A 13,651-nucleotide genomic window follows, 5' to 3' on the forward strand; every position below is an offset into this window, starting at 1 on the left:
CATCCTCATCTAGGTGTGGGAGGTGGTCAAGCCTCAGAACAATTGGTAAAACAGACTGGAGAAAAGTGAGTTTTATAATAATTTTACTATCTAAGTTTTTATTTTGAATGCTCATATACATTATAAACTTAATCATCTATGTGGCTGTATATTTATTTTGGTTTTGTGCTGTGTTGACTGGTCCTTTAAATCCCAATGTTCGACTCTCTATGATTTTGTGGTTAGATCACCATCATATAGTTTAAGGGGCCTCTTTTGTTCGTCCAACCTGGACTGTGATCACAACAGATGCAAGTCTTTCAGGTTGGGGAGCTGTCTGGGAGATCTCTGACAGCACAAGGGGTTTGGAAATCTCAATAGGCAAGGTTACCAATCAATATTTTAGAACTCCGTGCTATTTTCAGGGCTCTTCAGGTTTGGCCTCTGTTGAAGAGAGAACCGTCCATTTGTTTTCAGACAGACAATATCACAACTGTGGCATATGTCAATCATAAGGGTGGGACTCACAGTCCCCAAGCTATGAAAGAAGTATCTCGGATACTTGCTTGGGCGGAATCCAAATCTAATTTATGTGGTTCATATCCCAGGTGTAGACAATTGGGAAGCGGATTATCTCAGCCATCAGACTTTACATCTGGGGGAGTGGTCGCTCCATCCAGATGTGTTTTCTCAGATTGTTCAGATGTGGGGTCTTCCAGACATAGATCTGATGGCCTCTCAGCTAAACAAGAAACTTCCCAGGTACCTGTCCAGGTGCAGCGGAGGTGGTCTCAGGCGGAGTTGGTGGATGCGTTAGCAGTTCCTTGGTGTTACCAACCTGCTTATATTTTCTCGCCTCTAGTTCTTCTTCCAAGAGTGATCTCAAAGATCATCATGGAACAATCGTTTGTGTTGGTGGTAGCTCCAGCATGGCCTCACAGGTTTTGGTATGAGGATCTTGTTCGGATGTCCAGTTGCCAACCATAGCCACTTCCTTTAAGACCAGACCTTCTGTCTCAAGGTCCGTTTTTCCATCAGGATCTCAAATCATTAAATTTGAAGGTATGGAAATTAAACGCCTAGTGCTTAGTCATAGAGGTTTCTCTGACTCAGTGATTAATACTATGTTACAGGCTCGTAAAACTGTTTCTAGGAAGATTTATTATCGAGTTTGGAAGCCTTATATTTCATGGTGTTCTTCTCATAAATTCTCCTGGCATTCTTTTAGAATTCCTAGAATTTTACAGTTTCTTCAGGATGGTTTGGATAAAGGTTTGTCTGCAAGTTCCTTGAAGGGACAAATCTCTGCTCTTTCTGTTTTATTCCACAGAAAGATTGCTAAGCTTCCTGAAATTCACTGTTTTGTACAGTCTTTGGTCTGAATCAAGCCTGTCATTAAATCAGTCTCTCCTCCTTGGAGTCTTAATTTGGTTTTGAAGACTTTACAGGCTCCTCCGTTTGAGCCTATGCATTCTTTGGACATTAAACTACTTTCTTGGAAAGTGTTGTTTCTTTTGACCATCTCTTCTGCTAGAAGAGTTTCCAAATTATCTGCTCTTTCTTGTGAATCTCCTTTTTTTGATTTTCCATCAGGATAAGGCAGTTTTGCGGACTTCATTTAAATTTTTACCTAAGGTTGTGAATTCTAACAACATTATTAGATAAATTGTTGTTCCTTCTTTGTGTCCTAATCCTAAGAATTCTTTGGAGAGATCCTTACATTCTTTGGATGTTGTAAGAGCTTTGAAATATTATGTTGAAGCTACTAGAGATTTCAGGAAGACTTCTAGTCTATTTGTTATCTTTTCTGGTTCTAGGAAAGGTCAGAAGGCTTCTGCCACTTCCTTCGCATCTTTGTTAAAGCTTTTGATTCATCAGACTTATTTGGAGTAAGGTCAGGCCCCGCCTCAGAGAATTACAGCTCATTCTACTAGGCTTCTTCGGAAGCAGTTTTTGGTAGAAAAGTTTTTCAGGCAGCTGTTTCAGTTTGATTCCTCTGCTTATGTTTAAGTCTTTTCTTTTCATTTATGAGAATAAATTTATAATTTGGGTTGTGGATTAATTTTTTCAGCAGAAAATGGCTGTAATTATTTTTATCCCTCCTTCTCTAGTGACTCTTCTGTGGAGTTCCACATCTTGGGTATTACTATCCCATATGTCACTAGCTCATGGACTCTTGCCAATTATATGAAAGAAAACATAATTTATGTAAGAACTTACCTGATAAATTAATTTCTTTCATATTGGCAAGAGTCCATGAGACCCACCCTTTTTATGTATAAAGCACAATTATTTCCAAATTCCTTTTTTGATGCTTTTTTCTCCTTTCTTTATCACCCCACTACTTGGCTATTCGTTAAACTGAATTGTGGGAGTGGTGAGGGGTATATTTATAGGCATTTTGAGGTTTGGGAAACTTTGCCCCTCCTGGTAGGATTGTATATCCCATATGTCACTAGCTTATGGACTCTTGCCAATAGAAAGAAATGAATTTATCCGGTAACATAAATTATGTTTTTATAAAAACAAAGGTATAAAGGGATCTGCAAAAAAAGCCAAAACTAGAAAGCAAGTCCACTCTAAAAAAGCACAAGTGAAAAATGCAACATTAACAGCTTTGACCCTGAAAAATTACTACTGCTTATGGTAGCATTATCGTGCCTAGATATAAATGATCCCTCCCATCCCAATAAAATTCTATATCAAAAAGAAAAAATTCCTTACCAACATTATAACACTATTTTTCCCCAGTACTAATATGTGCAATACCAGATTAGCTTATTCAACCACTTTCTGTCTCCAGTGATATGAAATGTGTAGTGAGACACTTCACAATTGTTTTTGGAATCTATCTTTATCTTGAATCTGCTGAAATAATGACTCGGAAGCCACCAATCTAGGTGCTGCATTAGATGAGAAGGAATAATCCGGGACATGGTGACTTATTTGTTCCATCTCCTTTTACTGCTACAGGTTCCACATCTGCAATCTTGTTTTGAGAAATATCTACTGCAACAGATTGGTCAGAAATAAGATGATATCTTGAATCTTTTGTGGTGGAGGAGACACTATGGGGTAGATTTAATAAGCAGTGGATGCTGCTATCTACCCCCATAGTTTCCGGCTCGCTAGCAGCCGATTGGCCTCGAATGTGCAGGGGGCAGCATTTCACAAGCAATGTCCGCCCGACATTTGGTAAATTGACCCCTATGCCTGGATTGCTCTTGTATTACAAGTTGAGAGTAAAAAGTTAAAGCTCTAGTTCTTACCCGAAGCACACAAAAAGCCGAACTTACAATATCGCACACGCAATAACCTATTCCCCAATAGAAGTCAATGGAGAACAAAAAAAGTGGAAAAAAAACCCAACACCCAACTTGCGTGCAAACCCGATAGTATGTTCTAAACATGATTATATATAGGTGTATATATATATATAAATAAATCATTTAATGGTAAACGTTTTTACCATTAAACGATTTATTTAAACGGAGAGTGCCTTCTTTGCTGTGCTGATATTTGATTGTTTGTAAGTGCACCCCGGCAGCTGGATGATAAAAAAAGAGTGCTGGTTCCCTGCTTCTATTTGTATATATATATATATATATATATATATATATATATATATATATATATATATATATATATATATATATATATATGTGTGTGTGTGTGAATATCTATTTATAAATACTTAGAATATATTCTGCTATGTGCAGAACATTGGAATGTCAAATATTCACAGTAAATACACAGTATAACACTTTATTAAATATGGATATTACCTGCCTTTTTTTTCTTCACCTGAGACCTCATATCTTTGAGCCTTTATAACTTTTGTCTGCAATATATTTTTGTAATATTTTTTATTAGATGAAGTGTAAGGGGCCTATTTATCAAAGGTCTTGCGGACCTGATACGACAGAGCGGATCAGGTCCGCAAGACCTCGCTGAATGCGGAGAGCAATACGCTCTCCGTATTCAGCATTGCACCAGCAGGTCACAAGAGCTGCTGGTGCAACGCCACCCCACTGCAACTCGATTAAAAAATTTTTAACCCCTAATCTGCCGACCGCCACCTACGTTATACTTATGTACCCCTAATCTGCTGCCCCTAACACCACCGACCCCTATATTATATTTATTAACCCCTAACCTGCCCCCCACAACGTCGCAGCCAGCTACCTACAATAATTAACCCCTAATCTGCCGACCGCAAAGCGCCGCCACCTACGTTATACTTATGTACCCCTAATCTGCTGCCCCTAACACCGCCGACCCCTATATTATATTTATTAACCCCTAATCTGCCCCCCTCAACGTCGCCTCCACCTGCCTACACTTATTAACCCCTAATCTGCCGAGCGGACCGCACCGCTATTATTATAAAGTTATTAACCCCTAATCCGCCTCACTAACCCTATAATAAATAGTATTAACCCCTAATCTGCCCTCCCTAACATCGCCGACACCTAACTTCAAACATTAACCCCTAATCTGCCGACTGGAGCTCACCGCTATTCTAATAAATGTATTAACCCCTAAAGCTAAGTCTAACCCTAACACTAACACCCCCCTAAGTTAAATATAATTTAAATCTAACAAAATAAATTAACTCTTATTAAATAACTTATTCCTATTTAAAGCTAAATACTTACCTGTAAAATAAATCCTAATATAGCTACAATATAAATTATAATTATATTATAGCTATTTTAGGATTAATATTTATTTTACAGGTAACTTTGTATTTATTTTAACCAGGTACAATAGCTATTAAATAGTTAAGAACTATTTAATAGCTAAAATAGTTAAAATAATTACAAAATTACCTGTAAAATAAATCCTAACCTAAGTTACAATTAAACCTAACACTACACTATCAATAAATTAATTAAATAAACTACCTACAATTACCTACAATTAACCTAACACTACACTATCAATAAATTAATTAAATACAATTCCTACAAATAAATACAATTAAATAAACTAGCTAAAGTACAAAAAATAAAAAAGAACTAAGTTACAAAAAATAAAAAAATATTTACAAACATAAGAAAAATATTACAACAATTTTAAACTAATTACACCTACTCTAAGCCCCCTAATAAAATAACAAAGCCCCCCAAAATAAAAAAATGCCCTACCCTATTCTAAATTACTAAAGTTCAAAGCTCTTTTACCTTACCAGCCCTGAACAGGGCCCTTTGTGGGGCATGCCCCAAGAAGTTCAGCTCTTTTGCCTGTAAAAAAAAACATACAATACCCAAGCCCCCCAACATTACAACCCACCACCCACATACCCCTAATCTAACCCAAAGCCCCCTTAAATAAACCTAACACTAAGCCCCTGAAGATCTTCCTACCTTGTCTTCACCTCACCGGGTTCACCGATCTGTCCAGAAGAGCTCCTCCGATGTCCTGATCCAAGCCCAAGCGGGGGCCTGAAGAAGTCCATGATCCGGCTGAAGTCTTCATCCAAGCGGGGCAGAAGAGGTCTTCCATCCGATTGAAGTCTTCATCCAAGCGGGATCTTCTATGGTCATCCATCCGGAGCGGCAGGATCCTGAAGACCTCCGACGCGGAACATCCATCCTGGCCGACGACTGAACGACGAATGACGGTTCCTTTAAATGACGTCATCCAAGATGGCGTCCCTCGAATTCCGATTGGCTGATAGGATTCTATCAGCCAATCGGAATTAAGGTAGGAATATTCTGATTGGCTGATGGAGTCAGCCAATCAGAATCAAGTTCAATCCGATTGGCTGATCCAATCAGCCAATCAGATTGAGCTCACATTCTATTGGCTGTTCCGATCAGCCAATAGAATGCGAGCTCAATCTGATCGGATGGAAGACCTCTTCTGCCCCGCTTGGATGAAGACTTCAGCCGGATCATGGACCTCTTCAGCCCCTCGCTTGGGCTTGGATCAGGACATCGGAGGAGCTCTTCTGGACAGATCGGTGAACCCGGTGAGGTGAAGACAAGGTAGGAAGATCTTCAGGGGCTTAGTGTTAGGTTTATTTAAGGGGGGTTTGGGTTAGATTAGGGGTATGTGGGTGGTGGGTTGTAATGTTGGGGGGCTTGGGTATTGTATGTTTTTTTTTACAGGAAAAAGAGCTGAACTTCTTGGGGCATGCCCCACAAAGGGCCCTGTTCAGGGCTGGTAAGGTAAAAGAGCTTTGAACTTTAGTAATTTAGAATAGGGTAGGGCATTTTTTTATTTTGGGGGGCTTTGTTATTTTATTAGGGGGCTTAGAGTAGGTGTAATTAGTTTAAAATTGTTGTAATATTTTTCTTATGTTTGTAAATATTTTTTTATTTTTTGTAACTTAGTTCTTTTTTATTTTTTTGTACTTTAGCTAGTTTATTTAATTGTATTTATTTGTAGGAATTGTATTTAATTAATTTATTGATAGTGTAGTGTTAGGTTAATTGTAGGTAATTGTAGGTAGTTTATTTAATTAATTTATTGATAGTGTAGTGTTAGGTTTAATTGTAACTTAGGTTAGGATTTATTTTACAGGTAATTTTGTAATTATTTTAACTATTTTAGCTATTAAATAGTTCTTAACTATTTAATAGCTATTGTACCTGGTTAAAATAAATACAAAGTTACCTGTAAAATAAATATTAATCCTAAAATAGCTATAATATAATTATAATTTATATTGTAGCTATATTAGGATTTATTTTACAGGTAAGTATTTAGCTTTAAATAGGAATAATTTATTTAATAAGAGTAAATTAATTTCGTTAGATTTAAATTATATTTAAGTTAGGGGGGTGTTAGTGTTAGGGTTAGACTTAGCTTTAGGGGTTAATACATTTATTAGAATAGCGGTGAGCTCCAGTCGGCAGATTAGGGGTTAATGTTTGAAGTTAGGTGTTGGCGATGTTAGGGAGGGCAGATTAGGGGTTAATACTATTTATTATAGGGTTAGTGAGGCGGATTAGGGGTTAATAACTTTATAATAATAGCGGTGCGGTCTGCTCGGCAGATTAGGGGTTAATAAGTGTAGGCAGGTGGAGGCGACGTTGTGGGGGGCAGATTAGGGGTTAATAAATATAATATAGGGGTCGGCGATGTTAGGGCAGCAGATTAGGGGTACATAGGGATAATGTAAGTAGCGGCGGTTTACGGAGCGGCAGATTAGGGGTTAATAATAATATGCAGGGGTCAGCGATAGCGGGGGCGGCAGAATAGGGGTTAATAAGTGTAAGGTTAGGGGTGTTTAGACTCGGGGTACATGTTAGAGTGTTAGGTGCAGACGTAGGAAGTGTTTCCGCATAGCAAACAATGGGGCTGCGTTAGGAGCTGAACGCGGCTTTTTTACAGGTGTTAGGTTTTTTTTCAGCTCAAACAGCTCCATTGTTTCCTATGGGGGAATCGTGCACGAGCACGTTTTTGAGGCTGGCCGCTTGCGTAAGCAACTCTGGTATCGAGAGTTGAAGCTGCGTTAAATATGCTCTACGCTCCTTTTTTGGAGCCTAACGCAGCCTTTATGTGGACTCTCAATACCAGAGTTATTTTTATGGTGCGGCCAGAAAAAAGCCGGCGTTAGCTACGCGGGTCGTTACCGACAAAACTCCAAATCTAGGCCATAGATTTTAAACCATCATGTTTTCGGTATTTGGCTTCACCAGTTCAGTCACAGCTTCTGTCGAGGATATTGCCTGAAGTAAATTTGAAAAATTGTTTTCTAAAGCAGTTGTCCAACTTTGAGCTACTTTAATAATCAAAAACATAGCTAACGCATACCTGGTTTCTGCCTCAATATAGATTTCTGTAAAATAATAAAAGCACTGGAAATGCATCTATAATATTGGGGAAGTTTCTAAACCATTTTGATGAAGTACAAGTCTAGCATTCCAACTATAACCAAGAATCTCTTTGAAAAAGCTAAAATGCAACATGAATATCAACAAAAGACACGATTCTTCTGCAGCACAGTGCTCATTCTAGGATCAGGGCTGCAAGAAAGCAGAAATACAAATACCCCAATAAGTATGAAGTAAAAAACAACATTTATACTACCTCCTAAACAAAGATTAGCTCATTTAAATATTTTTAAATCCTAAATATCCTGGGCATCCAGTATCTATACTGGCTCTTCTATCCAAAGATGGAGAAATGTAGTTAAACACTGCTGAATACTAGAGCCATAATAGAGCCAAAGCATAACATAACTTAGATCCAAAAAAAAAAAACGCTGCTACAAAGTACTGCTCACACACCTCATCGATGCCGGGACTTTAAACAGGGAGAGGAAAACTAAAATTCTCATGCTGCTGCGGGACGCAACTGAAGCGGATGAACCTTCCGAAAATCCACAGCAAAAAGAGAAAACGGCCAGCACTCATGAAGCGTAAAATAAAATCCTTTATTCAAACAAAACGGGAGCGGAACACAAATGATCAGCTGAAGTGACTAAGTGACCGGTGTAGGCACGAAAGGCGTCAGGTGATCATTTGTGTCACACTCTCGTTCTATTTGATTAAAGGGATGGTAAAGTCTAAATTAAACTTTCATGATTCAGTTAGGGCATGTCATTTTAAACATCTTTATATTTTACTTTTATCATCAAATTTTCTTTGTTCTCTTGGTATTCTTAATTGAAAGCTAAACCTAGGTAGGCTCATATGCTAATTTCTAAGCCCTTGAAGGATGCCTCTTATCTGAATGCATTTGACAGTTTTTCACAGCTAGAGGGCGTTAGTTCATGTGCTTCATATTAATAACATTGTGCTCATGTAAGTGGAGTTATTTAAGAGTCAGCACTAATTGCCTGAAATGTAAGACTGTCAAAAGATCTGAGATAAGGAGGCTGTCTGCAGATGCTTAGATACAAGATAATTACAGAGGTAAAAAGCATATTTCTATAACAGTGTTAGTTATGCAAAACTGGGGAATGGTAAATAAAGGGATTATCTATCTTTTTAAACAATAACATTTTTGGTGCTTACTATCCCTTTAAAGGATTTTATTTTACGCTTCATGAGTGCTGGCCGTTTGCTCTTTTTGCTAGATAATAACTTACAGTACATTAATTTTAGACTGCTAAGCACTCAGCAGTATTTTTTACTTTCGGGTGTCTGCTGGAAATTTTGCAGCCCTCCCAGTAAATGCACAAATACCTCACAACCAGGGGAAATGTATTTAAGCCTGGCCAGGGGGTCACAATCACATGCAAAACAAGCCTTAGACATCTAAAGGTGCCACCTGTCAGGACAAGCCTCAAGCCGAAAGGTATGGGATAGGAGATGGGCTAAGTCCTCTCCATAATGGACTGAGCTAAGAATGAGGGGGTCAGTAAGGGGACACAACTTTAAGGTCCAAAGAGAATAGATAATGTTGCTGGTGATTATTAGCTAGGAAAGTCAAGAAAGTCCTATTTATTTTTACAAGAGTATATCACTGTATATAGTTTATTGTTATTACAGTTTCCCATATACCCACCTATGAAGGAACAGTAATGGGGTTGGAAATGCTGCAGTATGCCAAAATCAATTGAATGAAGTAGATGTGTCTATTACAGTTACTTAGTACATTACAGGGCTTTTCCTTGTTTATTTAAGATAGATTTTTGTAGTACCATATGTGCCCACACATGCAACGTTTTCTCTCTCCTGACAGTCATGTTGTGGTCAATAAAACTGCCATAAATAATGCATGGCTATACTTTGATTTACTGGGGGGGGGGGGGGGGGGCTGACTAGTGGTCAGTTGGTTCTCTGTAATTGCATGCATGTAGTTTTCTAGCAACAGGCATATAGGACATATGTGACCTCAAACCCTTTTTAGGAACCCTAGGGTAATGTTGCTGGTTACCTCAGTGTGGCACAGTGGCAATTTGGCCATTTGATGACTAGAAATGTCTATTTAGTCCCACTCTGAAATCTACTATGGAGTTAATATGCTGAAAATGTGATTGTCTGCCCCAATGTATGAGTCCCAGGGCTTTTGTAGGACGCATAAAAGTTCTGATTCTGTTTAAGTGAATGTTTCCAATTCAATTAACACATATAACTGGAAAACAAATCTCTGAGTCTGAGCAGAAGTTTAGAAACCAATTAAGACTTTTTAAGGGCATTCACTCAGCCTGGAGATGTGAAACCCATTAGGGAACTTTCTCCCCAAAAGGATATGGCTTGTCACCTCATCTGATAATGGCCAACTGTTTCCAAGTTTTAAGTGGCACAATAGAAATGTTTCTTCAGTCAATTCATGATCTGCTTTTCAGTTAAACTGACTTCCTTTGAATGAGCCCAGGAGTTGGTGAAGACAATAAAATGCATCCAGTTCTCAATTTCCTCAAATCTTTCCTCTATGTTACCATTTACCTGATTGGATTCACTGAAAACATCTGCAGGTTGCCTCAAAATGTGCATTTTTTTCATCTTGCCTCAAATGTTTTATTGACTATAACAGCAAAGCTCCAGACAGAAGGCATCCCAAACACACTTTGGCTAAAGCATTATTTTTGGAGATAAATCATCAAAATACTAAAAATATACACAATCCAACAAATGTTGGTGTTCACAAATAAAGCTTAGTCAGCAACTTATCCTTAGAACTGGTTCATCAAGATACCCAAAATATGTTGGAGATTGTTCAAGACTATTGATGCATCTTCAATCTTCAAAATAGATACTTGGTGACCCCCACTAGAAAAAACATTAATTGGAATCAGCATTATCTAATATTTTCATGACAGAATAAAACACTGCAAAATTTTGTTATAGTACAAACCTACCCTGTTCCAGACTCTCTCTGAAAAGAAATCAGGATATCTATCAATCAATTTGATTTTCTCTCCAGATATGGTGTAAAAAGTGAATCCTAGACAAGGTCCTCAGCGCTTACCTGTCAGTGTAGAAAATTATAAGTACAGCTAAAAGTCTGTGTGATTGTGAAGTTGTCAAGAATCAGCTCTAGGCACAAGAAAAAAGTTCTAAATTATCTTTGCAAAAATTCCCATTTTAAATAAACTTTAAAGATCAGAGACATCTACTATGCTTTCAGTACCTATAAATAGCAGCTTCAGAAGAAATCAATTTGCAACCAGTCTGACAAAACAACTTGTTGCTGTATCAAAGGGCACACAAAACACAGCAGCAATGAAGGAAGTAGCCAGAATGTTTAGATGGCTGTCATCTCTATTCTATGGATATGTAAACTAGAAGGCATACTACCCCAGTTCCCAAATCTCTTCCTCCTAAAGAATGGTCTTCCCTAGGTAGGTGTTCTCTGAGAATAACAACATTTGGGAAGGCTAAGAAGGAAGAGACAACATCTAGTCCTTTTTGCTCCTACTTACAACGTGGTCCTTAAAAGTAGTACTCATGTCAGTATGCCAAACATCCCTTTTCTCTAGAAGTGTGGTTGCAAAGTCCTTGAATTTATATCCTTTTTCACCTCTCCAGATCTTGTAAACAGTACAGCCAATTTTACAGTCCTACCTTGTGACTTAAATATTGTACAAAAATACATAACTGTCAACTCCATAATATACAATCTATATTAATGTTGGATTTGTGTAAGCTTAGAAGTGTGCCTTAGATAGAAACACTAAGCTATCAACCTTTCCTATTTCTCCATTACAACAACGTTTTTTTTATTGGCAGTTCTTAAAAGTTAATGTATTTGTTAATAATGCCAACTTCTCTGAACCCACTTTATTCTGTAATATTGTTTGGAGACTATGACAACATCTGACTGTTACAGGGTGGCCTCTCTATATAATCAAGAGTTTGTGTGTAATTTGTGTGTGGTTTCGATCTCAAACACAAGTTTGTGTGTGATTTAGTTCTGAAACGCATGAACTTTTTTACACTCAGAGGTAGTAACACATAGACAGTGAGTCATAAAACTTAAAATACACAAATATATAATACAAAAGTCTGTATACTGATATGTTGAATCCACAAACTATTATATACTGTATATTAATTTTCATGTCTCCCTTTCCTCTCTCTTAGAGTCCTGGTCCAACCGACTACAATGACTTGGAGTTGCTGAACCTTAAACCCAGTGCCCTTCTCTTTACAACCAGCTCCCAGGAACATCTAGGCCACATCCCATCACCCAGAGGCTGCCAAGACCCAACTAGCCCATCTCCAGGGACTCCTACTCAGGCAATCTTTGGAAGCTTCCGTTGCCCTTCCCTGCCTGAGAACTTGGAGTGCCCTTCCCCTCCACACCTACAATTTCAAAGACACCTTTCTGATCCAGTTCTTCCAGGAAGTTAAGGCTGCACTAAGCTACAGAATAATTATTTTCCTGTTTGTGGCACTGGTAAAGAGAGTCTGAAGACCCTATTGTCTATGCATAGAATAGATTTGTTATGAGGCTATATATGATGGAGAAGGACCGGGGCAATACTACCCTATGGAAAATAACTGATCAGACTTTTCGATATAATAACAGTACCTTTTATACAGTGAGCATCTGCACCATCATCTGGTCCTCAAAAGTCTCATACACACACTAACAGAAAAAAGGTTTACATCTGTATATATTGAATCAAAAGTGAGAGGTGCAAAAGAGCCACACACTGGGTGCTTGGCAAAGACTTCATTAGTATTTCTGGTCATTTACTGCTTTACAGGGACAGAGAGAAGAGGAGAGGGACTGTATCACAATTACCCTAATAGTATCCCAATCTAACCTACAGTAATTTCATTGGTAAATGTATAGGTATGTGAGAAAATAAAGAGGATGGTATTATTAGAATGCTGTGGAATATTCCAGCTGGTTTACCATTCTGATAACTCTAATATTGCCAGAGGAGTCAACACTGTATTGCAGAAAATGTGTTTATAGGTCACTTGAAGCAATGCAATGGTTAAACCAGATAGATCATTATTTTTGCTCTATTATCTTAGAGAGCATAGGTGGTTTACATTATACATCTAGGGTCTCTATTAAAAGCACATTTATAGTTTGGTTCTATTGGTCGCAAGATATATTTGTTCAGATAAAATTAGCATTACTCTCTTGAAATGTTTATGCTCTCAAATTTTGTGACAGAAGGCATAATATATGAAATTCATAGAATACTCATTATTTAATATATATGTGTCATTTTGAGTGTACAACATCTATAAAGATTATCAAACAAAGGCTTTAACTATTTAGATAATATGTGGGGGATTTACTAATATGCTAAAACATGATGCTCAGTTTGCACTGTTATAAGCAGTTTATCTGGGAAAGAAGTGGTCATAAATCACCCAGTATTTTTATTTTCAGAATACATCAGAACTATGTTAAATAACTAAATTGCCACTTAAGTCTATTTATTTTTGTGACCAAAAAAATTAAATCCTCATAAGCACATTTGTCTTACTTTTGGTTCATCGGTATTCGACGTATATATACAGCCTTGTGTGTATGCTTCAGTCAAGTCTTCCTTGGCTTTAATTAGTCACAAAGCTACACAAAAATAAAGGCTTGGGCTTTGGTGAGTGTAATGAAACCAGGCAAATATATGAATATTAAGTAAGAACGTGAACAGGACAATCAGAGAGTCTATCCGTGGGCAGTCTTTTTTGTCATTTAATCTCTGCCTCTCTCAATCAGGCAGACACCACTATGAAATCGAACAGTACAACACCCTTAAACACATTTAAAAAAACTAATGAATTTTCAAAAACAAAAAATG

General features: G+C 37.7%; 1 protein-coding gene across 1 annotated transcript in view; it reads left to right on the forward strand.

Moving 5' to 3' along the window:
* Positions 1-12,609, forward strand: part of KCNH6 (potassium voltage-gated channel subfamily H member 6) — a 730,996-nt gene extending 718,387 nt beyond the window's left edge. Inside the window, exon 14 of the mRNA XM_053699785.1 lies at positions 11,967-12,609. Coding sequence (XP_053555760.1) covers positions 11,967-12,236 — 270 coding nt within the window. The 3' untranslated portion in view covers positions 12,237-12,609. The remainder of the gene's footprint in view (positions 1-11,966) is intronic.
* The last annotated feature ends 1,042 nt before the right edge of the window (positions 12,610-13,651 follow it).

This window comes from Bombina bombina, chromosome 1, assembly GCF_027579735.1.
Source record: "Bombina bombina isolate aBomBom1 chromosome 1, aBomBom1.pri, whole genome shotgun sequence".
NCBI lineage: Eukaryota > Metazoa > Chordata > Amphibia > Anura > Bombinatoridae > Bombina > Bombina bombina.